Source organism: Fonticula alba, assembly GCF_000388065.1.
Source record: "Fonticula alba strain ATCC 38817 unplaced genomic scaffold supercont2.1, whole genome shotgun sequence".
Taxonomy (NCBI): Eukaryota; order Rotosphaerida; family Fonticulaceae; genus Fonticula; species Fonticula alba.
Genome location: NW_009242971.1, coordinates 4,500,331 through 4,502,244, shown reverse-complemented (window position 1 = coordinate 4,502,244; position 1,914 = coordinate 4,500,331). Strand labels below are relative to the sequence as shown.

The window sequence follows — 1,914 nt, the reverse complement described above, 5'->3', positions numbered from 1 at the left end:
ACACACACACACACACAGGCACATACAGGCACATAAAACCAGCCCCCCCTCCTCTTCGCCCGGCCCCGTGCGGGAGCCGATGCCGTGCCCATCCGTGGGGACCTGGGACACGCGTTCCAGTCCAGCGCCTAGGGACATCAGGATGCCAGCACACGCACCGCCATCAGCCTGCGTGGGCGTTGTTTTTATCTGTGCCTCAGTGAGGTTATGGGAGAACCGGAGGCGAGGGGCGAGGGGGATCAGCAATCTGCATTTGCGGGTGTTTGTCGATCAGGCCGGGGGCGTCCAGCCGAAATGGCTTCACTGCGCCGGGCCGTGCCCCCGCCGCAGCTAAGCGTCCACCTCCTCCTCCTCCCCCGCCTCTCGCCCTCTCCACTCCTTCTCCCTTGTGCCCGGGGGCAAATCAGTTTGCCCCCCCCCCTCCCCCCACCGGGTCCTCCTTTCCATCCCTCCCTCCCTCTCTCTGTCTCTCTCTCTCTCTCCCTCTCACTTTTGTCCGCTCCACCTCCATGTCACGACAGTTTGGCCAGCAAGCTCGAGATGCCTCACAGTCCTCACTGGCAGCCAGCCAGGTCGCACCCACGTCGCCGGCCTCGCCGCATCGCCTTCGACCTACTCCATCTCGACTGGCTCTAGAGCGGGCTCAGAGTCGGACAGCCGTTTGGCGCCTCCCCTCGTACGTGCGCCCGACATTTCCACATATGTTCTCTCTCTCCCCCCCCCCCCCTGTCTCCCTCTCTTTCTCGCCCTCTCTTCGCCTTGAATCATCGTCTTGCAGCTGACACATCACATACCTCGAAAGACATGGAGGCGGCGGGTCTCTCCTTTCCCAGGAACCCACAGCCACAACCACGGATGGGTCGGAAGGCGGGGTGCCTGGCACCGCGCCCAGCCCACAGCGACGCACCGGGCCTCCCTTCTTTCGCCTGGTCTGCTCGCTACGCTGTCTCATGCTGACGGTGAATGTAACTGTCATCGCCGTGTGCATGGCCATCATCACCTCGGTGTGTGTGATCGAGGCCGAGGTACCCCACATGCTGGCATCCCCTCCTTGCATGCCTCTCCCCAGGCGAGATATTTACCCGCCCCTCCCCTCCTCCCCCTGCGGCGATTTGGCCCCCAGCGCTTTGCCTCGATTTCACTTGAGCAAGTGGGCACCAGCCAGCTGACGCATGCCATGTCCACACTGGAAGATGTGCTCACGGCTGTCGGCCGTCGGGCGGCTGCCGCCCATGGCATTGCCCTGACCACTGGCTTGGTTCCTGGGGCTGACCCGGATTCGGAACTTTCCTTGGCATGGGCATCATCACTGCTGCGCACGGTTACAGGGCCGGACCATTCGGTTTCGGCATTGCTCAAGGACCCCGACCTCGAAAGGGACTTTTCCCCGGTCGGCATGGGCGCTGCTCGTACTGTGGAGGGGCCGACCTCGGCTCCGGGAGACATCCAAGCCACATTCGCCAATGATCGACGCCTCTCCTGGGATGGCTACCTTCGGGAGGCATTTGCCATCGATCTGGCAAGCGCCGCCTTTGCCGGCGTGCGCCGAGTCTTCCTCGGCCAATGGGGCTTCAATGAGATTGCCTCTCTGCCGGACATGCCGGCATTTGTGCTTCGGTCACGAGCCGATCCGCCATCCTATGCGCTGGCCCACCTTTCAGATGCCGGCCAGCCGGTGCCACCTGGACTGCCTGGCGGTGTGGCGCGAATCGCCCGTCTGATCGTGAAGCCGGAGTGCGGTGAATACACCGGGTCAGCCTCAGGATCAGGGTCAGCCTCATCACTGATCTCTGCCTCTGCCTCTGGGATATCTTCCACCTCCTCGAGCTCGATCCCCTCTTCAGATTCCTCTCCCTCCTCGCCGGGGTCGGCCTCCTCGCCGGGGTCGGCCTCCTCGCCGGGGTCGGCCTCCTC

The 1,914-nt window shown here is 63.7% G+C and overlaps 1 protein-coding gene across 1 annotated transcript in view; it reads left to right on the top strand.

The window, feature by feature from the left end:
• Window positions 1-489: 489 nt before the first annotated feature.
• H696_00966 (hypothetical protein) overlaps window positions 490-1,914 on the top strand; it is a gene marked incomplete at its 3' end in the record, with an annotated part of 5,915 nt that continues 4,490 nt past the window's right edge. The window contains exons 1-3 of the mRNA XM_009494855.1: window positions 490-676; window positions 803-1,025; window positions 1,124-1,914. Of these exons, the coding sequence (XP_009493130.1) occupies window positions 510-676; window positions 803-1,025; window positions 1,124-1,914 (1,181 nt within the window). The 5' untranslated portion in view covers window positions 490-509. The remainder of the gene's footprint in view (window positions 677-802; window positions 1,026-1,123) is intronic.